General features: G+C 43.1%; 1 protein-coding gene across 1 annotated transcript in view; it reads left to right on the top strand.

Annotated features, from left to right (window-relative positions):
• Positions 1 to 26,893, top strand: part of LOC145410608 (uncharacterized) — a 39,413-nt gene that overhangs the window by 2,968 nt on the left and 9,552 nt on the right. Inside the window, exons 2-10 of the mRNA XM_080280720.1 lie at positions 1,705 to 2,007; positions 2,697 to 3,183; positions 3,823 to 3,983; positions 4,447 to 4,634; positions 5,128 to 5,270; positions 6,520 to 6,632; positions 7,520 to 7,771; positions 10,572 to 10,712; positions 11,070 to 11,180. Coding sequence (XP_080136846.1) covers positions 1,705 to 2,007; positions 2,697 to 3,183; positions 3,823 to 3,983; positions 4,447 to 4,634; positions 5,128 to 5,270; positions 6,520 to 6,632; positions 7,520 to 7,771; positions 10,572 to 10,712; positions 11,070 to 11,180 — 1,899 coding nt within the window. The remainder of the gene's footprint in view (positions 1 to 1,704; positions 2,008 to 2,696; positions 3,184 to 3,822; positions 3,984 to 4,446; positions 4,635 to 5,127; positions 5,271 to 6,519; positions 6,633 to 7,519; positions 7,772 to 10,571; positions 10,713 to 11,069; positions 11,181 to 26,893) is intronic.

Genomic DNA, 26,893 nt, shown 5'->3' with positions numbered 1-26,893 from the left:
ATATATATATATATATATATATATATATATATATATATATATATATATATATATATAAATTAGTGATTTTTTTTCCAACCTTGTAGTGAGAACGTGTGACTCCTCAGCCTTGCCGTGTTCTGGGTGCTGTGTTGCTGATAGTGCTGATAACAACACTCTATGACACCATCAGTCATTATGTTGTATCATACGTGGCTTCGTAACGCCTCTTCCTAGGCGATTTAGTATGCATATCACGCCTTTTACATTTCATTTGTATTATTTATATCGAATTAATACCAGCAAAAGTTCCATAAGTAAAATACAAGAGGCTATTGAGGCTTAAAGTGCAGAATAAATCACCGAGGAAAAGGTGTTAAGAAATCTCCGAGGCCAGCCACAATATGTCTCAATCCCTTCACTACGATGACTCATACTGTATTCCTGCTTCCACCAGACGAGTTAATTCAGCGATCCTTTTCAAACTTAGTACTAAAAGAATTCACCATGGCCAAATGTAACGTCTCCAGGTTTGACAGTCTCCCAGGCTATTAAAAAAACGAAATAATAAGTAAATAAAAGAATAGATAAAAAGTAAATAATAAATACTGTACATAATAAATAATAAATAAATACAGATAAAAAATAAAATAGAAAAAAAATACGAGCCTGGATTCAAGGGTTTAACCACTTCACACCGATGACGTATTATTTCAATCTTGCAATTTTCAGACATATAAAACTTTGTAAGGCCGTACAGTGGTGAATGGGTTAATCCAGGCAATATTTAACTCCCCCCCTTCTTCGAACACTTTCTCCCAAGGTGAATTAAACCGTCCGGAGAGAGCAAAGTTTTAAAAAATACAGAACACATCCACGAACTGAAGGGGTTGACAGCTGTGATGGGTGCTAGTATGACGACCAAGATCCTTCCTATTTATTTACTTTTGAGGCTTACGTACTCCTTGCAAGCGATGGTCAAGTAGTTAGGAAGTCAGTCGTTTTTCAAAATTCACCTGTTGTTCAAAAGGAAAAGTTCGGTTCCAGGCTGGGGCAGGGAACAGTTTGATGGAGCTAATTGGATTTCTTGAAACAGACCTCATTGAATTATCACAGGACCTAACTATATGTCAAAAATTTTCTCTAACACCATTACACCGGTCCTGAACGCGACAGTTCTACAAGTTATTCAGTACAGACGGTGGGCAGCGTCGAAATAGCGTCATGTGAAGGTACGTAGGACTGTTGGGCCTCAGCAAGCGAATTGTGGAAAACATAGCCACAGTGAGCGAGAAAATACCGACTAAAATGAGGGAGACGGACCCGCCCACCTTGTAATAGCGTTGGGATGTAGCAGTCAACACAATTGTTTACCATGTTGAAGTATAAGCAGCCTTGCAGTGTCTGTCAATGGAGAGGGATGATGGAAGTTGAAAGTTCCCTCCTCGCTTATTTGTGTAGCGAATGAAGAGGTGGAAGAGTCTTGTTATAGATCTCCCCATCTTGTGTGTTTTACAGAATGTGAGACAGGATGACTCTCTCTCTCTCTCTCTCTCTCTCTCTATACACTTGTGTGTGTGTGTGTGTATATATATATATATATATATATATATATATATATATATATATATATATATATATATATATATACATATATATACTGTAGTCTATTTTTCTTCCTTTCGTTTCACTCCTTTCTCCAACTAACCTCACTCCTCCGCACAGATGTGGCGGCAATGCTTCCCTTCATGATGGTGGTGGCGCGTCAGCTGGGCGTGCCGGTGGGAGTACAGGGGGCGGTTTGGGCGGTCACCTTAACAGTCTCGGTCGTCCTTAAGCCCGTCATCGCCGCTCTTGCCGACTCCCTGCCCAAGCTACGTAAAACCATCTTCCTAGGCCTCATGGTGGGAATGGTGGCCACTACTACCCCAATTGGTTTCCTCGACCCTCTCTATCCGCCGCCGCAGTTGCAGGGAAGTATGTTTACAACGCCGGAGCAAGCTTATCTCATCACATCTCCTTCCGCAGGTAGAGAGAGAGAGAGAGAGAGAGAGAGAGAGAGAGAGAGGATCGAAGCCGTTAACTAAATATAAAAACAAGCAGAGAAGATCGAATCCCTAATCTAAATACAGTACAAAACAAAATAGAGAATTAAGATCAAAACCCATGTCTAAGATTTTATTTGGTATGGTTTGATCACGTCCATATAAGCTTCAGGCAATAACTCTACCCCACACCAGCCTAAATCTCACTCACCATTTCCTCTGCCATGTATAATAAAGTAATTAATAAGCCCTTAGTTTAATTTTTTTTGTACTGCTAGTTCTCGTCCAGATTAACGTGAGGTCACAATAATAACCACTTCAACTCAGGTCTCTCTTTTTTCCCCCTCCATCAAGTTTGACAAGAAAGGGTCATAATACGAGTAATTATTAAATGCTGATAGTGGCTGGGATGCAGAAGTGGCAGTAATAATATTGGTAATAAATATAGTGGCAGTGACGAATGGTGGCTGTAGTTGTGATGATAGTGGTGGTAACTTCCTTTTTTCCTTTTTATTCAATTAACCTGGCAGTGTAAAATATTCCTGTTAGTAAGTTAAACCATTGAAAGGAAACTGAATACCACATATATGAAACCAGTACTTTAAAAACTACATAAACTCAGATTAATAAATACTTAAATAATCACCCCCCCCCATCTTCCTTTTCTGACAGACGATTGCCTTGTGACGAGCGCCTGGGACTGTCACATCTCTTGCGCCACCCCACAGTCCTGCCCACCCAAGTCCCACACCTCAAACCTCAAACTAACACTCGCCAAACCCCACGAACCCCCAGATAAAACCCAAACCCATCTTAAAGACCCTGGAGGAGGAAAGGAGAGGGAGAATCTGAATAGAGAACCCATAGGAAGGGTGGAAACTGCGACACCTGTTAGCAAATTGACGAACAGCGCTGTTTTTCAAGATATCAAGAACACTCAACAAACACGGAAACTTATTCTGGATTCTGAAATTCAGGAGGGAAAACTGGCCCCCAATGATACTAATTTCAGGAGTCAAAATGGCTTGGATAAAGAGCGAGCGAGGTATAAAAACAGAAAGTCGGAGCAAAATTTCAAGATAACCACAAAGGAACCTCTGACTTACGTAGTGGAGGGCTGGGATCTTCAGAATGAAACATCCGAGCAGTTCAATGCGAGGTGAGATGTTAGAATATTCCCAGTTCTGTAAAATTGCTTGTACGGAGGAATGATAGACGGCTTGTGTTATTTTTGTGCTATTTTATTATTGTATATGTATTGTGTCTGATGAAAAAAATGCAGTAAATATTAAGGGGTATAGACAAAGAAGATATCCAGGTATTTCTTCCATAACTCCGTAACCACCCCCTATATACCCTCATCTTGCTCTCGTTCTACTTCTTGTAACCATCCCTGCCGTACACCCTTCCACGTTCCCCCATACACCCTCACCGCGACTACGAGACTGAATGTAGGAAAGTTCCTGGAGTTAAAGGTATTGTGAAAGGCAGTGCTTACTTTTTTTTTCTCTCTCTGCTTACGCGGTCTGAATAATGTCGATTTCACAATGCCGTGCACTGTTCAGTTGGTAGAAGTTATATGAAGATATTGATATTATGTTTATTAAAGACTGTAAGTAAGGACAACAGTTGGCTTAACTTGGGCCCTCCCCATACCAGAAGGGGGTCCAAGTCGAGCTGCTTCTGTTAGAATATAATTATTATGAAGGTATTATCTTTACAGTAAATACAATTTCAACGTGTGATTGTAATTTCTACCGTCGGAACAACATGTCTTTTCTTTTGTCTGGCGTGCCAGTGTGGGGTGTGCGGGCGGTACGAGGGTGACGGGTGTGGGCGGGTGTGGGCGTGTAGTGGGTGTGGGCGGGTTTTGGGTGTACGTGGTGCTTCTGCTGCTGGGCCAGGTGGCAGCGTCAACTGTTGAGTCAGCATCTGACGCCATCTGTTGTGATACTTTAGGTTAGTTAACTTGGACATGAATGTTTACAAATTTTTTCATTACTTAAGATTCAGTGACCTTGTAGTCATTTACATTAACAGAACTTAAATAAGGCTTAAAGTCTGATAAATTGTTAGCAGAAAGCCCAACTGATTCTTGCCTCTTGCGTGGAATATATTCAGCTGCTGTCAAAGTTGAATGGATTTTCATTTTTAGCTCTGACAAATCGTTCTTGTATATTTAATGCACAGAGTTGTGAGAGGAGTTGTTACTGCTTTTTATCTCATCCAAGTTTTCAGTGACTACTGTTGTTGTTGTTGTTCAACCTCAGTTTGTCTGGCCGAGCAGACCCATCAGCCCCAGGCAAGCAACCGCCCCTGTAGGGAACAGCTGTCCCGTGCAGTGAACTGATGTTTCCTTGTGGTTGACAGCGCCTTACCACACCGAGGCACATAGAAAATGGTGACCGTATATATTTCTCAGGTGAGGGTGGGGACTACGGGCGTCAGAGGGTGTGGGGAGCGGGTAGCTACGGACTGTTAGGACTGCTGAGTGGGCTACTGGTGGACCTGTCATCGGGAACGGCTACACATAAGGACTATCGACCAGCATTTATTCTCAGTGCTGTATGTGGGTTGTTGGATCTAGTGCTTGCTGTGCTGTGTCTTAAGGTTAGTAGTAGTGGTGGTAGCAGTAGTAATTGACCCTTCTTGTCCTCCCAAATGAGAATGGTGGACTGTAGGAAAGGGCAACCTCAGCCTGCAGTCCACCTGGCTCACTAGCAAATGAACCTTGGTCCACACACACACACACACACACACACACACACACACACACACACACACACACACACACACACACACACACACACACACACACACACACACACACACACGATTATTCGGATATGCAAAATTTAATACCTTATTACGTAAAACCTTTAATAATTCCTCTCAAAGAAGAAAGATAAGCGATAAAATGTGCGTTGCTTCCCAACAATATTATTTGATAAAGGACACCACTCAGTTTGTGTAGTTACAGTTTGTACGGTATTAACATATTAACATTTTCTGTCCCCTCTTCCTTCCCCCAAGCGCCGTGTGGTGGGGGGAGAGAGAGAGAGACAGGTGGCCTTCATTTTCTCCCCCTCCCTCTCTTCTCCAGGTGCCGCGGGTGGAGGGAGGCGAGGAGGTAGGGGTGTGGAGGAACCTTCGCCCCCTCCTCCGTCTCCACAGGGTCCTGGTCTTCCTCGTCATCGCCTTCCTTGTTGGCTTCTTTGACGGCCTTGATACTACTTACGTCTTCGTGTGGGTATTGGTTATTTTATTAGTTCTTTGTCGCCCTTTTTCCCTTATTTTCTTATTTTTCTCTCAACTCCTACCTCATTTCTGCTCTTGAGTCAGTTTTCTTTTGTTTCTGCTTTTTCTTCGTCTGCCTCTCTTTCGTCATTTTTCTTCCTGTTATGCTTCTTGTCTCCTTTTTTTTTTCCCTTTTATTTCCCTTTGTATTTATCTTTTTTTTTTTTTGTGCCACGTCCTGCATGGTTGATATTTATGTATCTATTTCCTCTTTTTGTTCACTTTCTTTTTCTGTTCCCAGTTCCTTTACTTTTTTCATATTATTTCTTCTGTTCTTATCCACGTCTTCCCCTTCCCCATTGGATTCATTAAAGGGCAGTTCACAATGAGCAGTTTCACTTTATCGTTATGGTGTAACTCATCCACCACTCTCTCCCTCACCACTAACCACCCCCCCTCACTACTAACCTCTATACCTCACCACTAACCTCTACACCACACCACTAACTTCTACCCCTCACCAATAACCTAAACCCCTCACCACCAACCTCTACCCCTCACCGCTAATCTCTACCCCTCACCACTAACCACCACCCCTCACCACTAACCGCTACCCCTCACCACTAACCTCTGCCCCTCTGCTCAATCGGTAGAGAGTTGGCCTGCAGTCCTGACGGACCCAGGTTCAAATCCCGCTGAGGCAGGGAACAGTTTAAGGATTTGAATTTCAGAAAAATCAGACTTTACTGATCTACCAGAAGGTCCGCCGACATGTCGTAAAATACCCCCGCTAATACCAATACACCAGTCCTGTATGAGACAGCCCTAGCATGTCTTCAGTATGGACGGTGGGTGTTAGCGCCGAAGTGGTGACATGTAGAGGTGTGCGGAACGTAGGAGGACTACTGGGCCTTGAAAGCAGGCTGTGAAGCCTATGCCTAGAGTCGGTCACATAAAAAAAAAAAAAAAAAAAACTAACCTCTGCCCCTCACCACTAACCTCCACCCCTCACCACTAACCACCACCCCTCACCACTAACCACCACCCCTCACCACTAACCTCTGCCCCTCACCACTAACCTCTACCCCTCACCACTAACCACCACCCCTCACCACTAACCTCTCCCCCTCACCACTAACCTCTGCCCCTCACCACTTACCTCTACCTGTCACCACTAACCTCCATCCCTCACTACTAACCTCTACCCCTCACCACTAACCTCTACCCTTCACCATTAACCTTTCTTCTTCTCCTCCAGCCTACAAGAGGACATGGCGGCTGCAAGCGGGACAGTACAACACCTGAAGCTGCTACAGGGCGTGACCCTACTCGTGCAGGCCCTCTCATCGATACCCTGCATGCTAGTCTGTGGTCAGTGAAGAGATAGATAGATAAAACACACACACACACACACACACAGAAAGAGAGAGACTGCATCTCCAATTTGAAATCATATATACTTCAAGGCTACATCAGTTTTTCACTCGACTTAAACCGGACCGAAATTATCTTCACAACAAACAGTTTCAGTGTGGGGATAATTTCTTTCTTTTAAGCAACTGGGAAAATAAGACCCAGATATAGATTGGCTGATGTAGGCTGCAAGGGGTGTTGGGTTTCTCACCCAACACCCCTGTAGTGTGTGTGTGTGTGTGTGTGTGTGTGTGTGTGTGTGTGTGTGTGTGTGTTGTTAACCTACGTAAGATTCAATTTGAGTACGTGTATAATGTATGACGAGTTCCAGTGTGTGTATGGTGTAGGGTGATAGAGTATAGACGATAACAACATATTTCTCTTCAGTATGCGTCTTTTGAACGTTTTTATTCATTCCTAGAGAGATGTCGAACTTGAGGGGTTAGAAATAATCTTAGTTAATCCCGTGTCTATTACAGTTTAATAGAATCCTTTAATTAATTCGCTTGGTGGTAGGTTAATTATAAAAAACAACGTCATGTTATTGAAAGGATTAAAATATAATCTCCATAGGTGGTAAAAAATAAATAAATGAAATATAATAAAGACTGTAAACTGAATATCTGATTACAGGTAAAGACGGTGATATCGCTTAACATTTTAACTGATGAGTACCTGAAACTACCATAGCCTTTGGAAATGTTTGGTAGAATCAGAAGATGGAAAGGATTACGTTTTTATTGACCGCAGGAGAGCGACTTCAGCCTGTAGTCCACTGGGTTCACGTTTTATTTGAACCTTGGACTACAGCAACAACAAGAAAAAGCACCGTCTCATCCCCACAGACTCGCTGCTGAAGAAACTAGGGTCTGAACGAGTAATCACGCTGGTGCTGTTCCTGTACACGATACGCCTTCTGGGTCTGAGCGTGGCCAGCGGCGTGGGTACAGTGTGGGCGACAGTGGCCATCGAGGTGGTCAACGGGCCATGCTTCGGGCTGGGCTTCACGGCGGTGGTGGTGCACGCCTCCTCCATCACACCCCAGGGCACGTCCACCACCGTGCAGAGTGTGGTCGGCGTCTGCTACTCCACCCTAGGTACGATCTTTATACAGTACTCTTTTTACCTAAACGTCACCGAGATTTTCGTTTTTTTGCAGCCTATTTCACCTAGTTTCATGGTAGAAAAGGACAACGCTAAAGCTCTACATCATCTTCATGGCACTTTTTCGTGACTCTACTTATTTCTTCTTGGCCTGGCCTAGGTTATCGTAATTTTGCAGTCTATTTCTCAGAACCCCATAGAAAAAAAAAAAAAAAAAAAAAAAATCGCTACGGCTCCACATTTTTTTCGTAACATCTTTCCATGACTAGCATCAGATTCAAGTGTTAAGTTATCGTTACAATATAGCATTTAAAACGGAGAAATGTTAATTATACGCCAAATTAGCGTATAAAGAACATAGCTAGTTTACAGTCTTGTATTTCCAGTGTCCTGGGGTCTTTTTTGCCACGGTCAGATAATTATGTATTAGCGTCATAATGGTCACAGGCAGGGGGAAGAGTTGTTTACGCGTCATGACATGCTACATATTTAAGTCCCTGCAAGTATTTCGTTTAAGTATCCACCAGCTTACAGAGTGTTGTGGGTGTATGCTACATCACGGCAGGTACGATACAGTTCATTTACTGTGTTGGGACATGTTACATAACCCGCTATGTCTCGGCCAGTAGTTTCTTTACACCACCTCGGTATAGAGTATTGTATGCGTCTGTTACTCCATGCTAGGTACGATTGCTGGTTACTGTACAGTCCGGAGGTTGGATTGCGAGATATTTTTACGATGGGTTCGCTGTCGTAACTTAAATTTGCCTCAGCAGAGGGAGTAAGAGACATTGCAGTCTTCTGGGCTGTATTTCCTCTTCCTTCTGCAAAACAGTCAATAGTTACATGATAATTTTCCTCCCATAACCAAGATTTGTTCTGCAAGAAAGACAAAAGAATGAACAATCTCTCCATATCTGTAGTTCTTCCCTTTAAAAAATACGATCGTAGTGTGTTCGATAATTCCATCTCGTCCAATAGTTTACTTATCCTACTCTCTAATTTGTGTGTTTTGTAGGAGTCTGATACCTCTTACTCGGTATGGTCAGTAGTTCATATATACTGTCACTGGCCATTGCCCAGAGTCAGGGGAGAGAGAGAGAGAGAGAGAGAATGTGGATGCCAAGTGCCAAGTGTAATGTGTTTACGTCGTGGCAGCGTTGTCGCCAAGTGTGAGGTTGGCAGTCAGTGTTGGCAACCATGACTGCCGGAGGTGAGCCACTGAGTACCTAGTATTATGTGCGATGAAGTCATGGAGAATTTTATAGTGAGAAAAGATTCCTCAGCTTTTACTACCTCTGACTCAGTGTTATCAGTGTGACTCATAGTTATCAGCCCAGTCACTCAGTGGATGATTGAGCAACAAATTTTTTTTTTTTTTTTTTTTCATATACTCGTAAGCAAGCTGACGAGTGTGTTGGCACTGAACATAACTTTTGTATCTACTTGCACTTTTTAATTTCAGGGAATAAAATAATCTTGACCTATCTCCAGTTACTTTAGAAGTGGCGAGAAATTCACATTTAGGCGTTGCTAGATATAGTGAAGATCTCAACCAAGTACTGTATATGAATAAAGCTGATGTGTAGACTAGGTACGGAATCCATTACTGAGAGAGGTGAAGGTCTTATAACCCTTAAAACCCATGAGTTGTATTGCCTTAATGAGCCTTGTGCAGTCTGTTTTAACTAATAGCTCGTTTCACTAGGGGAGAAGGAGGTGTCAGTGGATTTCAGATGCAGCAGTACATCAGCTGCCTCGCTGAGGTTGATACTCATGAACAGTGTCGTTTCTTGACAATTATGATGGTTCCTCTTTACAGTTAGCTTAGAAGTGACTCACTCTTCTTCCCTAAGAGCAGTGAGTGGTAACAAGTAGGTCAGAGGAAAACCAAATGCCAGTTACATGTTAGTGGATAGTGGACTGCAGGAGAAAGTTATTTTCAGCTGCAGTCCATCGGGTTCCCCTCCAGGTGAGCCTTGGACCACAGCAGCATCATTCAATGGATACTGCACACATAGCAGTGGTTTACTCAGTGCAAAGTAATTGCCAAAGAACGCTTACATTAATGCCTGTTGACTTCACGAGGGTCATTCAGGCAGACAGTTTTTGCCAGGTCCCAAGATTACCATAGAATATAACGGAAAATAATAATATCCCTGAAAGGGACATAATTAGCAGCAGGAAACGAGATGGAAAATGCCATACCTAATGCTGATTTTTTATTATTATTCGTTGCTCATTGTCCGTCGAGTGTAAAATTTGCACTCTTGTGATCCTGAAAACTTGTGTTATTATACTTATTGAAAAATTCCTATAATTATCATAGGGCCTTATTCTACGTGATGTTAACTCCGTAGCACCGTTTCTGTAGCGATTCATTATGCCTCTTACCTTAATATTCTCTTGATTGTTGTTTATATATTTCTGGTTCCGTTATAGTTACCTCAGTTACGTACAAAACAAAACAAAAAATGTACCTAATACCCAAAATAAATCGGTCAGGAAGGGGCATTACGAAGAGTTCCATGCCTTTGGAACCACGTAATAAGCTTCACATTTTTCCCGATTCCAGTAACGAGAATCTTCGTAACCTTTTACGTCTCAGAGTTGGTGGAGATCCATGATTTAGCTCGGGTTGCATTAACACGCAGGTTCTTGTGACTCAGTCTTAGCTAAGTAAATCTTTTGGCGTTAGCTGGAGTAATATAGTAAAAGAGGCGACAATGATATTACTATTACTAGACATTACTGTTACTACTACTACTATTTTTTTATGTACTTCACGTGCAGGCTATGCTGGGGCTAGTCTCATAGGTGGTGTGGTGTACGAGGGTGTGGGTGGTACGTGGCTCTACCTTATTACCGGGTTGGCAGCTGCACTCACTTGTCTAGCCCACCTAGCATACCTCACCTTCACACGCGACAAGCCAGGTAGGCAATAAATAAGGCACACACCCGACCTCACTCTCACGCACAGAATCACTTATCATTTGTATTCATGTTTGACTGTCCACTATTTATTTATTTATTTATTCATACTACGTCACTTACCAAGTCTAGGCTACTAAACACACACAGGATACAAAACGTGTAACTTACAAATGAATGTATTTTAAAAGTTATTATCACTATTTTAACACCTAAACGACAGGTGGCGACCCGTAAGATTTATATATTCCTTCACGATGCTACTAGTAAATGAAAGGAGCTATGGCTGTCACAATGCAGTTATTCAGTTATTAACCACCAGCAATACCAGTAATGCTAACGTAACGTGATGTTTTGCAGGAACAGGTAGGAAAGATGAGCTGGAACTGGAAGTGGGTGAGATCTCGAAAGAAACCACGAGAGAGGAAGTGGAGCCGCTAAATGTACAAGCCTCCCCTAAATCAGAAAACGGTAGTAATAATGAAGCAGAGGGAGAAGGCGATAGAGTGTGAGGATCAGGGGAAACTATTATCATCTGAGCAAACCGAAGGGATAAATGCAGACGCCGAGGAACAACAGAAAAACCCAGGCAGAGCCCAGGACGGGAGGTGAAACAACCAGGGGAAGAGCTGACAGCCATATAATTGTCTAGACCTTCCAGGGGCCGGTCTAGAAACGCAAATATCACAGAATTTCCGATTTGCTCAATTACTTCCTGGGGGACATATTTGATTTTAAACCTTTCCTACACCCCTTAGAGCCACTAGAGCTGCCAGGACAGTTACAGGTGTCTTCGTAGAATTCCCAGAGGTTCCCTTGCCTAAGTTTTTTTGGGGGGGTTTGGTGGGGTGGGGGCTTTTTGTTCCAAGAGTCCAATGAGACGAGGATGAACTATCCGGCAGAGTTTATATATTTTTATTTTACTCGTATTAGTTGTTTTTCAGGATAATATATACTTTTAGGTTAACCGTTTCTTAAAGGGTTCAACAAACAACTTGGATGCTTCAGTTAAAACTGAGATCGCGAAAGTGTGGAGTGGATTAAGCCCCCAGTTTTTGACGATAATTTCGGAGCCATATGTGATGATAAAACACGGCTGACCTTCCTGTATCATTGTTCAGTGCATTCTAACGTGGGAGGCAGGTTAATCATCGAACATGTACAGCTGCTCTAAAAAGTGACCGTGAAATATGAGATGCTTCCTTCCACCCTTCCACACTCACTCCATAATACAGCCGCGAGAAACTAGTACGTACGGGTATTCATACTAGCAACACACTTTTTTTTTTTTTTGTTAGTCTATGGTCTGTTTATTGTTCTGAAGAGCATGGTAGTTGGGAGGTACATATTCGTAGCCAGCATCGTTATTAGTAAAGAAAAAAGTGATTAGGGTTAGCGGAATAATGTGAGGTGTAGCATAAAATTTTCATTAATCCCATCAGCCTGAGGACTTTTTTTTTTTTTTTCGTGAACAGATTATTTTATTCAACTTGGGAGACCCACCTTGTAATAGTAACGGGTTAATGAAGGTCAAAACAAGAGAGTAAAAGGAATGCCAGGTGTTGGATGACGAAACATGATCGATGATGCCTGATAACAGTGAATGAAAGCGACGACGTCTAAAATCCAGTTCACATTAATGTGTTTTGACGTGGTCTTGGCGTGACTTCAGTGACGTCATGGAATCTGGCGCGTACAGAACTACCTACAGTGCTGTTAAACAGGATGTAGAGTGAACGCAGGCCAGAGCAAGATGGTGAACTGATGGTTGTAGCGGTGGCGACTGTATGGTGTCTGTATATAATGTGCATGTGAAGAGAGGAATTTAATATATCTTGATGTAGGAGGCAGACGTAGATACAGTTATTGAAAATATTGTACTTGTGCCTCAAAGGGGATGAGAGTTGCAATCAGGGGATGGATAGACGAGCTTGTAAAGATGTATCTTAATTTCTCAGTGCTGTAGTAGTAGTTGACCCCAGGTTCATCTGAAATGTGAACCCAGTGGATTGCAGGATGAAGTTGCTCTCCTCCTTCTGTCTACTAGTCTGCTTATAAGGGATAAGGAAGTAGCTGAAGGACGTTTGTATAACCAGGCAGTTGAGCCAGTCGGTTATGTTGGTGCCACCACATGAAGGTGTCCCTTTTTAGTGCCGCTCATTGTTCCAGTGGAAAAATTATACCCACATACACTGTAAAAGTCAACCCATTGGGTGGTGAGAGTTTGTGTGATCTAAATGAAATCTTTCGCTATAAGCTGTATTTGAACACGAAGTTCATTGTTGTTGGCCATAGTCTGACTTTTTTGTGTCTTATGTTTTTCCAGATAATAGTGGTCGTCTGATATTAGCTGAAATGTACCGTAAATGCTAAATACTGTAGGTTATTTGCAGTTAAAGGGTTAAACACAGTATTCATGTGGTTTAAGATTTTCTAGTTGTAAATGTGTTGATAATATGTAAAATGCATTCCAATATTACCTTCAGATAGGCTGTGCTGGACACGAGAAAGCACACCAGTATATTATTAAAGTTCGGGTATGAAATATTGCGTATCAGATCTGTTACAGCACGCCTGTCGGCATTGATGTGTGCTCAAATTAAGTTAAGGGTTCATTATATTGTAGAACTAATTAAAGAATCATTGTCGAATGTAATCCTCGTTCTTCGTACGTTAACCCTTCCACCACGGTGATGTCTTGGTTTATTCCTGCAATCTCCGTGTAATGATTGTGTTCAGCTTAGCAAAGACATCTCATATTCAAGGGATTAATAAAGATGTCAAGGATTACATAACTGTTCGGACTAATACACACGATTTGGTTCAGCTGAGAGGTAGTTGTTGTAGCAGTTAAATGACTGATGAACATTATCCCGGCCTACTTTTATCTCAGCTGTACGGAAAGGTTGGTTGTGACTCAGGATCCTGTGACTCACTGTTAATTGAATATAATCGCCTGCCATTAGCTAGACTAAAATATGAGCTATCCTGACCATGAAAGGGGTAATTGTGACTGTTAGCAGTCTCAGGCTTATGTAATTCACTCACAGCTGAGTAAAACTGTATGGCTTCAGCAGGAACAGACGGCTAGAATTGTCATGATGCATAAAGCAAATCTTAAATATTGTGTGAGAGGGAAGTTTTCATAAGTTTGTGCATCTGTGCCAAAGTGAATAATAATGTGGAAACATGTCAAATTATTGTTAATATAATTAACATTATTAAGACTTGTTTATCTGAAGAAATGCTTAACATCCTTTGTGGCAGACTACTGTAGGGTTAGGCTGTGCACTGACAACTCTCGTCTCATTCAGTAGTGGCAGAGACAGTACTTACAGGTTCTGTGAGATTTTTTTACGCCACCATATTGTTATAGTTCATTATTTAATAAGCAACTTGTTTTAAAGCAAATAGTGTTTGTAATAGGGTACACTGAATATCTGTGCATAATGTGGTAATTGCTAATGGTTGTAATGATAAACATTATTAAATGTATTGGCGTATGCTAAAAAGTTTTAATAAAAACCTTTGCTGACACAGATTCTCACTTGTCAACACTATTGAATGGTTCCAGTCAAGGCCGTTTAGTGGGCACCATTCAAGTGACGCTTGTCGACAGGTTGATAGCCTATGCATCGAGGGGTTCAGAGTGGTCTGCCCTCATGCACCTCCATTGTTGCCCTCCTTATGAACCTCACACAAGGTTCCACAGTTCCCATTGTCCCCATGGTCCGTGGAGTTAAGTGCATGGAGGGATCGGCAGTGCGGTCCAACTGATGTAGTACTTGCAAACTCAGAAGCGACCTCTGCTTCTGGTATAGCCCTTATCTTACTACATCAGTTTGAGATAAGCGAAGAACTCTGCATCCTCGTGGCATGCCCACAGTGTGACATGCCACTTGCTATAATTCTTTTCATCGCAGTTGTTTAGTGGGTAATTATTGCGCTCCAATCGGATTGAGCCGGTGAAGGTTTATGTCCAAGGGGTGGTTGGGGTTGATTGCTCATGTAATGCCATTCAGGGATGAGTGAGGCTGGTCACTGTCATCTTAAATGTCGGGACCAACTGCCTAGCGCCGGGCTGCTACGCTCCTCACGGGGCAATGTAGGATTGGATGATGGATGGATGGATGGATATAGTTCCTTCTCTCCCCTGCAGCCCAGGACATGTCTAGAGGTCAAGGAAGGTCGGCCACGGGTTTGCCATAATGGATTCTTTTGAGAGATGCAGGGTTGGGATGGCAAGGTTATGAAAAAACGGCCAGAGTAAGTGGGTATGAGACAGGAGAGGTAGGCGGGTAGATGGCTAGTAGGCTAGAACTAATGACGTCAGTTAGTGCTAGATTAGGAGTGGTGAGGAAGAATTCCCCACGAGATGATGGAAGGCCAAGAACTGTCTCGGTTGATTGAGGGTGGCACCATTTTGGTGATGGACATGGGAGCTGCTTTCCTCTGCCCACCTGTTGCGCATTCATTGCCAGATCGGGAGGATCGGCTTGCCATTGGAACTGGATATGGATGAATAAAAAAAAATAAAAAAAAAAGATTCACTTGGTGGCAACAGCGGAAGTACCGATACGTACCGCGGTCCATTTAAGCTCTAAGTGGTCAGCAAAGAGAGTCTCGGTCAATAATCTAGCAGAGAGGAAAAATGAGGGTTGCTCCTGGGCAGAATAAAACAAAGGGCTGATGAGCGTTAAGTGTGCTGGCGCACAATGCTGCTAGGTATAATTGGGAGTGTGACGCACACCTAAAATCTCGTTGACGGACTTTGGGACAATCGTTGCTGGGTAATCTGATTTGTAAAATGTACCAGTTTGTCGGTGTAGCAGATATGCAGGTATGCAGTCGATGAACACACCGGTTTTGGAATCTACTTGTCATTTCATCCCTGCCCAAAGAGGATCCGTTTTCGCATGGAAGTACAGGAGCCAAGAGGAAATTAATAGAAGAATAGTGTCAGGTCCAGAATAACCCCTTTGGGGACCCTATGCTGAACTAGATATGAGAGCCCCCATGTAAAGATTTTAATGACCATAAGTAGATTTTGCATGATGCCAGTTGCTGTACTCTTTATCATTTGCCTTATTTATTTAAATATCCTTTTATTTCGTATATGTATGTGAGCTCCTTCAAGGAAAGGGACTCAAGGCTGCAGCCTATTGGTTAATCCGCCCCTGTTAATTGCGTTAATTAGAGTGAATCATTACTTAAATATGAATTATAATAGAGCTATTTAAAAATCAGATTTTGAAAGGCCTCTTCAGAATGTGAGGCCTAAAGCTGTAAATTGTTTAGCGTATGCCTAAATCCAGACAAGAATACAATACTGTGAAAGAAAATATAAAGTACCGTATATGGGGGCTGCGTGGACTCTTCTTCCCCAGTTCACATCAACATGCAACGTCCTAGTAATAGGGGAGCGCAGTGATAGTTCGGCCAGGGGGATGGTTCGGCCACTGGCCTTCCTGAATAATGTAGGGGACCTAGATCATTGAGATTTCACATGAAGTTGCGTGATCTTGCCGACAAATGGCACATGTGTTTGTTTTGGTTGGCCGGGAAACAGCAACATCAGGTTAGATTTTATGATTTTTCATGACCCCTATGTACTTTTTCAGTGATCCAACGTAAGCAGTAGCTCCATTAATACTTCAGGGTTGTTATCCATATATAGTGCAAATATCATTTATTGTCTATAGGTGACGTGAGAGTAGATAACACTCGAACAGCTTATGAACTCTGGGTTTCGGGGCGCCATGTGTACATCTTTATACATGGGGGATGATTCGGCCACTTGAAGTGAGGGATGGTTCGGCAGGGTTGCCAGGTGGCCGAACCATCTCTCATAATTATCTAATGATTTATTTTCTTTATTTAACAATTTTTTTCTATCTATTTATCTATCTATATACCTAGGCTGCTTCCCCCAAGGAAAGGGAGGTAGCCGAGACAGGACGACACACTCCCCATTTACTCATCCATTCAAACACATTCATTCGCATCTTAGCCCCAAAGGGGAGAACGGACTGATCCTCACCGCACCACACCGCACAAGGGTCAACTGCGCAATGCAATCAGTGACATCTGCAGCAGGGCCCGACAGCAGAGCTGGTTTACCCCTGCCACATCATAACAGACTCATCCCCATACCTTTTTTCTATAAAATTACATATTCTCTCTCTCTCTCTCTCTCTCTACTTTCCCTCAGAAATTGATGAAGCTTCTGTTTCAAGAAACGCTATAATTGGAGTATTACCTGAACCAGTTTCACAAAGCACTAAGCGAAGGCAAAGGTATTACAACTTTGGATTTTTGTTTCACTGGATTTAAAATGCGTTAAGAGTAAACAGCATGTAAGAGAAGTAGCTTTCATTTGACTCGGATATTTTCTTTCACAAAATTATAGTTTTATTATATCTGAGATAGGCAAGAGTAGAGCCATTTAATTTCATTATAAGGAGATTGTTTGTTCCTTGTTTCATTAAAAGGAGATTGTTTAGGTAAAAATAAATCCAATAAATCATGTCAGCACAGATGAAAATTTGATTCTTAATTATCCTACTGTATTTAATTCTTTAATTGAGCCCCAGAGGCAAGTGGCCAAATCATCCCACATGGTGGCCGAACCATCCAACGCCAGTGGCCGAATCATCCACACCAAGAGGGATGGTTCGGCCATTTTGGAGACCTTAAGAGTTTGGATTACTGCCAAGAAATGACGTAAGTTTAAGAACTGACAATAGCACACAAAAGAGCCAAAAGATGTCGCTTCCTCTTGGAGTAAGCAGATTTTAAGAATTTCTTAAACTTTATTTATTATGATTTTTTTTTTCGAAAAAGTGGCCGAATCATCACCGCCCTCCCCTAAACAAGTGCTCGTGGGCCCTTCGGGCCTCTCGCACTTGCTCCTGCGAAGGGCTCTCGCGTTTATGTGCTGTTCTAGTGTAACGTTGTCACTTGGATTTTTTGCCGCTAACCAATTGATCGTGTTATTTGCAGCTTCGGGAATGGAACCCAAGTTGTCCGAACGCAAGTCCGAAATACTTTAGTTGTACCTGTGGCCAAAAAATTTTACGGAGATCCTATGCCGGGCGCCAAGAGAGGCGTTTTTTTGGTCAATATGTGATTGCACATTAAATATAGCAAAAGTTTTTCAATCGTGATGGGACCAAGTTATTTTACATCAGCGAATATTTTGTGCGATTTCTGTGCCAGTTTTGGTGCGATTTGAATGTGTAGTTTCGGTTGCCCAAAACACACACACACACACACACACACACACACACACACACACACACACACACACACACACACACACACACGGCTAATGCAATAGTATATTAGATGAGTTTCTGATGAACCTGGAGTTGCAGCTGCTGCTTCTACTACTACTACTACTACTACTACTACTACTGCTGCTACTACTACTACTACAACTACCACTACTACACTACTACTACTACTACTACTTTTGTTGTTGTTGTTGCTCCTGCTGCTGCTGGCACTGTAAAGGGCCTTTCTTTTAATGCAGTAGGCTACAATAAGAGTCAGAAGTGTGGCTGCTGTGCAACGAAATACCGGTACTGTACCAAATCGTTTATCGGCACTTTTAATAGGAAAGTATTATAACTTTTTCACCATATAGGTTCATACACACCTGATTGTTTGAAATCCGGTCAAAGAATTGTGCATAATTTAACTTAATGAAAGAAATCAGGATTCAGAACGAAACCATTCTAAACTTAGCCTGTGTTTGCCCTTCAGATCGCCAGCAAGCTTTGACAGACTTCTGTTTTGCATAAATATTGATTTACAGTGAAAATAAATATATTTGCATGTTCAATCAATATAAGCTTGAAGTGTGCGAAGGCGAGTTTTCGACACTGGTTGTCGAGCGAAAGTCAAAACACTTTCGCTAAATTTAGCCAGTTTTTGAACTGAATCCAGATTTTTTTTAATTAACAGTTAAATTAAACAAAATTTTGACCGAGTTTCAGATAATTAGTTGTGTATGAACCTACATGGTGATAAAAATTATATTTTTCAATTAATTTTGCCAATTCGGTAAACGACCTCTGCGATTCGGTATTTCGTCTCATCCGATGCTGGGGTGACAATGGCCACTCCTGAAAATAATATTCCTGGGCACCCTAGCGGCCATTTGAGATTTCTTGGGGGATAACCCCCGGACATGCCTGAAGAAATCTCCTTGTTTTACCCCATTTTTAGCCTTGACCATCTTATAGTCACCCCTTTTTAAGATTCCAGTTATCCCGAATACGTCCTGCAGGAAATGACGAGTTTTCGAACCGTTGTTTCGCAGAGAACCTTTGTCGGAAAGGTAGACCGAAGAAGACATGGATGAAGTGGTGTATGCTGACCTCAGATCTAGATGTATTTCTATAAAGCTGACACAGAACAAACCAAGGTGGGGTAGCCTACTATCAGATAAAGCTATCTGACCCATTGTACATGTAAAACAGACAACAGTGCGATGAACCTTGTGCTAATAAATCAGAAGCCCTAAACTTTCAAGAAATGAAGAATGGGGGCAACGATACCTATAAGCTTTCTCCAGGGTTCATCCCTAATTAAGTTTAACTCTTGTACAGTAAGAAGAAACTAGTGGTTGGAAGTTTGCAGAAATCATCCCTTCAACACAGATTAAGAGAGGGTCGTAATTAAGATACACTAGACAGGATGTTTGCATAAAACGGCTTAATTGGTATCATCAGCGTACAAGTCTGAGACTGTATCAACAGACGTGGATAGTGGTCACTCTTACAATACTACAAAAATGAAACTTTAGTATGAAGGATTGTACAGGTGAAGGTCAAACTTAACCTCTTCGTAATGCTAGGTGTTTTAGGTTCGGCTTTCCGTCCCGTAAACCCCTAGCGTATAGCGGGACTCTTTCTAGACCGGGGCTTAGACAAATAAGAGAGAGGTAGGACACAAAAACTCCAGGCAACAACCTTACATTTGTATTACTTAGTTGGACAGGGGAACAAGTAGATGTTACAGACACAAGTACACTGGGCAATTACTAACTCTTGTCTAGATATGGTTATCAGTATCACGCAGGCTACTGCTTGGGTCACAGTGAATAGCACTTGAGGCAGAGTGTTCTTAATTAGGGGAAGTCCGGGTTTTCTATATTCGTGGAGTTACCAAGGTTATCTCCTGCTGGGGAGTGTTGCTTTGGCACTGGGGTCTGATTATGGTCTTAGTATCAGGAGAGATTTTCTGATGGTAGCGTATTTACCCCGTTAGACTCGACTCTCACCGGGTGGCCGTATTTGTGTTTATACCGTCGCTGTCACTCACTCCACCACTTTGGTATTATCACTGACTTCTATCAGAGGGGTAGCTCACTGTTCCGTCTTTATATCCCTTGGTCACATACAATGTTTTCCGTAGTTGTTATTCACTCCACCACTTTGGTATTATTACTGACTTCCATTAGAGGGTTAGTTCACTGTTCTGCCTTTACATCACTTGATCACAACCACTGCATTATTACTGTCACTCCTGTCGGGTCTGGGCGTTGTGGCGGTGAGGTGCAAGGGCGGAGGGGTGTCACAGCTCCGCTACTGATGGGGCTGGGCACCACCGGGGGCCTCTGTATCCAGAGGCCACGGGATCACATACAGGGGCGTCTGTTCTCATCTAGGGCTGTGGGTGGCGAAGGGTCCCGCACTCTTAGGGCTGGGGACAGGAGTGCGGCCCTCAGGGGTGGGGCCGAACAGTTGCCTGAACATGTCGTTCAGGCTCCTGATGGAGGACGAAGATCTCCGATGTCGAGGTGTGGGGAGTTCCTGCCTGGAAGTCCTGGGGGTGGTCTGGGGTTCCTGAGAGCTGCGGTCCCCAGGGCTTGGTGGCGCCAACAGGAAGGGGCTGCAGCACCGGTCTGTGTCGGGGTCCGTCAGGTGGGTCTCCTCCAGATCCAGTTGTAGGGAGCAGAGGCCAGAGGAGACTAAGGGGCCTCTCCAATACTCCTCTAGGCCCGAGACTCCCTCTGGGTCGTGGGTAAGGGAACAGGCGTCAGCTTCAGACGGAGGAGCAGCTACAGGCCGTCTCCTGCTGTAGGGCCCAGCTACTGGCCGTGGCTTCCTGGGGGCGTGTTTACAGGCCGTCGCCAAGGCCTGGCTACTGGCCGTGGCCTGGGGGAGTGGGCAGCTGCCAGCAGACCCAAGGGCACCTTCGGAGCGGCTACAGGCCATCTCCTTCAGGAGGGTTGAGCTGCCACGGGCCTTCTCAGGGAGGACACCTTCGGAACGGCTACAGGCCGTCTCCTGACGAAGGCGGGAGCGGCTACAGGCTGTCTCCTTCAGGAGGGTTGAGTGGCTACAGGCCTTCTCAGGGAGGACACCTTCGGAGCAGCTACAGGCCATCTCCTGATGAAGGCGGGAGCGGCTACAGGCCATCTCCTTCTTACCCTCAGAGTGGCTAAAGGCCGTCTCCTTCAGGAGGGGTGAGCAGCTACAGGCCGTCTCAGGAAGGGCACCTTCAGAGCGGCTACAGGCCGTCTCCTGACGAAGGCGGAAGTGGCTACAGGCCATCTCCTTCAGGAGGGTTGAGTGGCTACAGGCCGTCTTAGGGAAGGCACCTTCAGAGCAGCTACAGGCCTTCTCCTTCAGGAGGGGTGAGCGGCTACAGGCCGTCTCAGGGGGGACACCTTCGAAGCGGCTACAGGCCATCTCCTGACAAAGGCAGGAGTGGCTACAGGTCATCTCCTTGTTACCCTCAGAGCAGCTACGGGCTGTCTCCTTCAGGAGGGGCTAGTGGCTACAGGCCCTCTCAGGGAAGGCACCTTCGGAGCGGCTACAGGCCGTCTCAGGGAAGGCACCTTCGGAGCGGCTACAGGCCGTCTCCTTCAGGAGGGGTGAGCAGCTACAGGCCGTCTCAGGGGGGACACCTTCAGAGCAGCTACAGGCCATCTCCTGACGAAGGTGGGAGCGGCTACAGGCCATCTCCTTATAACTCTCAGAGCGGCTACAGGCCGTCTCCTTAGTGAGGGGTGAACGGCTACAGGCCGTCTCTGGGGTGCTGGCAGGAGCTGGATAGGCAGCTCCACCCTTTAGCTGGCTGGGGAAGGCTCACCCGGAAGGTAGTCTAGTATTCCTGCTATGGTGGCGGCGGGCGAGTTCCGGGTCATAGGGGCGCGCGGCCCGGGCGGACTTATGCCGTTGTCGCTCCGAGTTCCGCCGCGCTGTCGTTGCTCCTCTGTGGGCTCCTTGTGGGGTTGTCTGGGCGCTTTCAGGGGCACTGTACTGCATTTTACTCTTACTTAACCCAGTGACGTATTTTTTATTTTATTCAGGCCACCACCAGACGGCTTTGTTCTGCATAAGAGAGAGCTCCAGTAGTGAAGGGGTTAATCAAGGCTATATCTGACCTCTCCAGTTCGAAAAATCTCCGATGCTATAAAAAAAAAAAAAAAAAAAAATGGAAACAGCAAAAATATAATGTCATCAGACTGAAGTGGTTAGGTTGGCTAGAACAGCAAACAGTGTAGGCTACTACACCACAGTCTACCAGCAAGACAGGTCTAGGTTCAGGTGTTTATGGATGGCAGATTTTGATGCAGTTATAATTCAGTCCTTTACTGCCCAATCAGGAGCGTAGTTTGGTGAGGCTGCTTAGTCTAGACCAGGGGTTCCCAACCTTTATTTACCCATGACCCCATTTTCCACACCTCCCTTCACTCATTACCCCTCATTGCTTATGTTTCCACAATTGCATTTTAGCTGCTTAACATTTTGATGCCTAGATTTTAGTTTGAATGTAGGACTTAATTAAAGGTTAGGCTAAAACCAAGAGAGTTATTGCAAGGAGTAATTTATTTTTATTATTAACACTGATACCAAATAAACATGACTTTAAACATTCATCTCTGAATTTTAGTATAGGTCTGAAAGTCTATCATAACTGGTATGATTTTTAGATTTTTTTTTTTTTTTTACCTCCCCCATTACCCTTCACAAAAGACCAAATTACCCCACTTGGGGTAATTTACCCCAGGTTGGGAACCCCTGGTCTAGACATTTAAGGCAAAAGTGAACACTTAATTTCCGCTGAGGGGCATTATAAATGTGAACAATATACCCCAGCCAGTTCTCTGATTTAAACCCTTATGGACCATAACCAATTGGAGCGCCTTAACTCACGAGAGTACCATACAGAAAGCCATTTGACTATCATTCAGGTCAAACGCATCGAAAGTGGGTATTCCATCTAGGCTGGCTCCTTAAATCAGTTTTCTTTTGGTGTATATTTGTTCGTCTCAGACGATTTTATTTAGCTCCGGGAAGTAGCTTATATCGATTTATGCTTGCCAACTCCAAGGGAGAGTCTTATTATTCTAGTCTATCCTTGCCAGCTCGAGACGATTTTATTCAGCTCAGAGGAGAGTCTTTTTAGTAAAAAGCTTAGTTACAGCTCTATTTAACCCCTCCATTTGAAATTACTTTGGTGACAAGCATAAACTACGGAAAGAGCGCTTAGGGAGAGGTGGGAGCAGAGTTAATTGGGAATTTATCAGAAAATTAGCTACAGATTCTAAAGTTTTAGCGATTAGAGTTTCAAAAGAGGCGCCAGATGCGAAGACATTTTTGAAATTCGTTTTAAAATACAGGGGTGTTGACCTGAATTTTTAAATTATTAAATATTTAGAAGAGTCATATTTATCCCATTGATTACAGCAACGAAGCGGCAGAAATTTGAAAGAAAAAAAAAAATTACAAAGCTGAACATAAACACAGGCGCACGGGCCACGACTGCAAGATGGACGCCGAAGAACGGGATTTTATCGTGAAAGTAAATCCATCGACATCCGCGTAGAGGAAAGGGTAAGCATTGTCCTGATTAACGGTGGTATTACTGTTAAATTTCAAAATCCATTTCCCTTCATTTCATGTATCCAAGGGATATGTGTAGGGATGCTGAGGCAAACACCCCAGGATAAACACAGAGCATCACATCTAACGAGGGAAAGGTGGGAATCCGGACTAGTATCTTGATTGTTTTCCCCCATTAGCGTCAGAGTATCGGTCACTGCCATCATTGTATTTTGTTTTTAGGTACTGAACGCATGATTCTGCAATATTTAAGCCTACACATGTCTGTTGGTTGGTATGTAAATTCTTTTTGTGCCACAGCCATGCAAATGTGTGTTGCACCAGCACCATCCGGTAGCCTAGAATTTTTTTCTTCTCAGTATATGGGCGTGTTGCGAACTCGTTATTTTGGGTAATTATTTACAAAGCTATAATATTTTGAAGACGAAATTGTTTTATTCATTTGCAAACGAGTGCGGCCGTTCCATGTTTTCTGTACAGAAATAAAAGTTAATTCTTTACCAAACTGTGACTGCTTTTCCAAATTTTCTATTGAGATGAGGCTTTCAGAGGTTGCTTGTTATTTTCCCTGGATTGCCGCAGTTACTGGGCATTTTCATAAAATCACCTCGGCAAGCTATGAGATTTTAGAACACGTAAATATTCCACTGACTTTTACCAATAGCCAGCCATATTTAACATTCCTAACACACATTTTTAAATTTGAAAGCTGGCTGTCAAACAGAAGTTAGGTTAAGTTGGATTAGGTATGGTTTAGATAGGTTAGGTTTGGTTAAATCATTAAGTTTCCCATTGCTCTGACATGGGATATACTGACACCTCCAGTCGGAGTGATGGTTGGTGAACAACACGGCTAGTCAGAAGTTGCTGGTAAACACTGCTGAGAATGACCTGGCCGCTTCATTAAATACCCCCCAAATAGGAATATATACAGTCATTACTTGTTATATGTTGATCCGGTATACGATAATTCACTACAATGATAACAGAAACGTTCCACCCCCAAATCCGATTTACGATGAATTCCCTGGTATAATGATATTGTCCTTGGAAAATTTTGTACGAAGCGCCAGGCACACGCAAGGCAACCGTTGCTTGTCTCAGGCAATTTGGTGGTCCCAGTGTGCAGAGCATTGTTTTGGTTCAGTTTCAGTCCCACCATCCCTTCAAAGCACTGTCTTTTCCACTCGTTCACATGTGCCTCCCTGCTGTCGTCACCTCCAAGCCAAGCATTGTGTTACAGCAGGCCTATACATCGTGTAGCACCAGGCCAACAATACACAAATGTGATTGTTCTTTCAACAATTTACTGTATTTGAGTAACGCTAATGTGGTAGGTGGTGACGACCATCATCCACTCACTTGATGTAGTGCTGCCTACTTCTTCATTAGCCTTTATCATTCTTTTTCTGTGCCTGCCCCCGTCTCTTCCTATTTCTCCCATCTTTCCTGTCACTTCTTATTGCATTTCTTTCCTTTACAGGTGACTTTACATTGAGTGACAAGCCAAATGATTTCCCGTAAGCCAAGAAACCATTTACAACGCTGGGTGGTAACCATATAACCAAACCGTATGTGCTCCCTACGTGTCAGCAAGTGGGTTGATTGAGGTTAGTGCCCCTCCCCGTAAAACAAATACCAGTAACTCAAAGTCAAATGGCCACCCCTTATGGGATTATTGCGTCTGGCAATAGATAAGTAGATAGAGTAATGCTGCCTGTATTGGTGTGATAGTGTTTGTTTTGGTCATGGAGACAACTTGGACTGACACAGGAAGTGATTAACCCTAGATAGGTAATATGGGGTCTGACAGACCCCAGAGGTTTTCTTTTGCATGTGGTGTTTATTTTTTTTAATCCAAAAAACTTGTCCTTCTCAGTACCCTCCTGACTCGTGATGACCTTCATGGGAACAATAGGGTCATTTCTGTATCTGGCTCTAATTTGGTCCTATAGGGCCATTGGGGTTTCTCAGACCCCAGATTACCTAACGTGTAACTTGTTCGTGTCTGAGAGACCCCAGATTACCTATATTGTTACCACTTCCTCATGTGCATATTTCTTACATCCAGGGCTCCATTTTTAGTCTGTAAATACCTGTACTGCAAACGTCTGTTAACATGACAATCCATGAAAAGAAATTTTACCTGCACTAGTATCTGACTGCAGTCACTGCAGATGGGAATGGAGTGCTCCTGCTGCCTCCACTGTCAGCGCCCGGTGAGTGCAGTTAGATACTAGTGCAGGTAAAAGATTTTTTTTTCATGGATTGTCATGTTAATAGAAGTTTGCAGTATATACAGACTGAAAATGGAGCCCTGGACGTAAAAAAATATGCATATGAGGAAGTGGTAATTTAAGTTAGCCCAAAATACGTAGAAATTTGTACGTGATTTTGTACTTTCTCTGTTTCCGGTGAAATATTCATTTGCTTTGTTTCTCTATTTCTCAAAGGGAGTTCCCACCATCGGTGATGTGTGGACCACCCACCATTTAAAGAAGAAACCTTTCAGTTTTCATAGGGGGATTTTAAAAAGTGTAAAAAAAAATGGAAGTTTTTATTTAAAATTAAGTTTTAAAAAAGCATAGTGAAAAATGGACTTTGTTTTTTTATTAAAATAAAGAAAAATGATCTAGTTTCAGGTAGAAATAGGGATTTCCAAATAAATGCTGTGTAAGTATATATATTTATTTTTTTTTTATTGTTGGGGTCTGTCAGACCCCACATCACCTAAATATGTTAAGTCAGAAACATTAATGTTCTTAACGTACGTTTGTAAATTTGAGTGGTGGCTGTGAAATGCAAGTGAGGTTAGGTTGGATTAGATTTGGTTTAGTTAGGTTAGGATTATTTCTTTACCAGATGGGTGCAGCCTTTCAGTATTTTCTGTTGAAATGAGTGTTTCACGGGATACTTGTTATTTTTTAATACCACAGCTATTGGGCATTGTTATAAACTTCCTTCTGAAAGTTATAAACGAGGATTAGGATGTGTAAATATTCCGCTGATGTCTGCCAGTAGCTGGCCATATTTAATGTTCCTAAAGTGCATTTTTAAATTTGAAAGCTGGCAGTCACATGCAAGTGAGATTAGGTTGGATTAGGCTTGGCTTGGTTAGGTTAGGTTTGGCTAAGTCATTAAGTTTCCCTTTGCTTTGACGTGAGATACACTGACGTGTCAGGTTGGAGCGATGGTTGGTAAACAATGCGGCCAGTTGGAGAGACTGTCGGTAAACATTGCTGCAGGCGACCTGGCCGTTTCATTAACTACCCAAAGATGGGTATACAGTATTTTGCCTTTTTCCATCACCTCTTGCTGTTA

This window comes from Coenobita brevimanus, chromosome 86, assembly GCF_032717465.1.
Source record: "Coenobita brevimanus isolate Jiangsu-jjx chromosome 86, ASM3271746v2, whole genome shotgun sequence".
Lineage (NCBI taxonomy): Eukaryota > Metazoa > Arthropoda > Malacostraca > Decapoda > Coenobitidae > Coenobita > Coenobita brevimanus.
This window is presented reverse-complemented; position numbering and strand designations above follow the sequence as displayed.